Source organism: Carlito syrichta, unplaced genomic scaffold (genome assembly GCF_000164805.1).
Source record: "Carlito syrichta isolate Samal-C Ts95f unplaced genomic scaffold, Tarsius_syrichta-2.0.1 Scaffold146716, whole genome shotgun sequence".
In the NCBI taxonomy this organism is placed as follows: domain Eukaryota; kingdom Metazoa; phylum Chordata; class Mammalia; order Primates; family Tarsiidae; genus Carlito; species Carlito syrichta.
Genome location: NW_007090812.1, coordinates 68,596 through 70,236, shown reverse-complemented (window position 1 = coordinate 70,236; position 1,641 = coordinate 68,596). Strand labels below are relative to the sequence as shown.

The window sequence follows — 1,641 nt, the reverse complement described above, 5'->3', positions numbered from 1 at the left end:
GTGACTCAGGCTGGGCCTAGAACCTGCCTTCTCTAAGGGAAATGCATACATGGACAAGATCGGGGTCTAATAGGGGATTGAAGGGCAGGAATGGCTGATGGGTGAAAGAGCACCCAGGTCTCATGTATTGCCACACCTTCTGTTTTTAGTGGTTTCCTGGTACAGAGCTTCTGAGGAGTGCTGTGGTACAGTGCTATTTGCTCTGCAAATAGGGGTGCTCAAACAGTGATTCCCTCAGCTCTAGGTGGCCAGGCAGGGTCTGGATAGTACTTGGGCTGATGGCTTTTCATCATAACAGCCTCTTTTATTTACCACAGTGCACAGTACAATTTAAAACATTCTTCTGTGCTTTTACAGGGCAAAAAATGTTAGGAGCTCTGGCCTAGTATTCTGGAGTAATATGTCCCTGTTGAAGTTTAGGCAACGTCAAATTATTTGCTCCCTCCCACTTCTCCTTTTTTTGTTTTTTGAATCGGAGTCTCACTCTGTCACCCAGGCTGAAGTGCAGTGGCATGATCATGGCCACCCCAGTGTCGACCTGCTGGGTTCCTGCAATCCTTTCGCCTCAGCCTTCCAAGTAGCCGGAACCACAGATGCGTGCTACCACGCCCGGCTAATTTTTGATTTATTGTAGAGACGAGGTCTTGCCAACTTGTCTGGGCTGGTGTCGAACCCGTGGGCTCAGGCAATCCATCCACTTCGTCCTCTGAAAGTGTTGGGACTACAGGCTGAGCCACTGAGCCAAGACGCCACTTGTCTTTTAATCTGAAATGCACCTTTAAATCTATGCTCTAGAAATCTACTCTCTGGAAAATCTGGTGTGTGGAGAGAGAACTTGTGTAGGGCAAAGGAGGGAGTTGGTACTGTAGCCTAGGTGCGAGAGGAAAGAGGTGTGTGTATGTATGTGTGTGGTGGTGGTGGGAAGTGGTCTGATTCCAGATAGACTTTGAAGGTACTGCAGACAAGATCTGCAAGTTTGCATCTGAGTTTGAGTGTGGGATGAGAGACAGCCAAGGATGACTCCAAGAAGAGAGTTGCCATCCTGTATCGGGGAAATGCAGAGGAGTTGGTCTTAGTAGGCAGTTTATACGTAGTTACGGGGAGGTGTCTACAAGAGGCGGCTAATGACGTGTGACCTCGAGAGCTTGCTGACCCTCGCTATTTTCTTATTGAGGCTGGAAGCAAATTCATTAGCCAAGAGATGGGGAAGGAAGGGATAAGGCCTGATGAGAGTGGAGTAGTGTATAGCTATTTGGGACTGTGGGCGGGGCGAGCGGAGGGGTATTCGACCAAATTAAGAAATGGGAGAGCCACGTTTTGCCTTGCGAGATTTGTCCCTCGGGGCGCCCAGTAGCCGGCGTCGCGTTTCCTTGGAGACCGAGCCTGGAGGGGAAAGCGACGGTCCCGCCGGGAAGTCTGAGTGGCTCGGGCTGCCGCGCGACCTACGACGAGACAAGGTAGTGGCGACACCGGGCGGGCGCTCTAGGAGATCAGGGCCCACGGACTCGCTCCCTGTCTCCCATCGTCCCCCATGGCGCACGTCCTGCTGAAGTAAGTAAAACGGGGACGCATTCCAAGTGAGTGCGCATGCGTCTCCTTCCTCCCGCTTTTCCGACCCCGCCCTCTCCCCGCCCACCCCTC

General features: G+C 52.2%; 1 protein-coding gene across 1 annotated transcript in view; it reads left to right on the top strand.

Annotated features, from left to right (window-relative positions):
• The first annotated feature begins 1,531 nt into the window (after nucleotides 1-1,531).
• The window catches only part of CUNH20orf96 (chromosome unknown C20orf96 homolog), a 16,837-nt gene continuing 16,727 nt past the window's right edge, over nucleotides 1,532-1,641 (top strand). Inside the window, exon 1 of the mRNA XM_008050449.1 lies at nucleotides 1,532-1,551. Within this exon, the coding sequence (XP_008048640.1) occupies nucleotides 1,532-1,551 (20 nt within the window). The remainder of the gene's footprint in view (nucleotides 1,552-1,641) is intronic.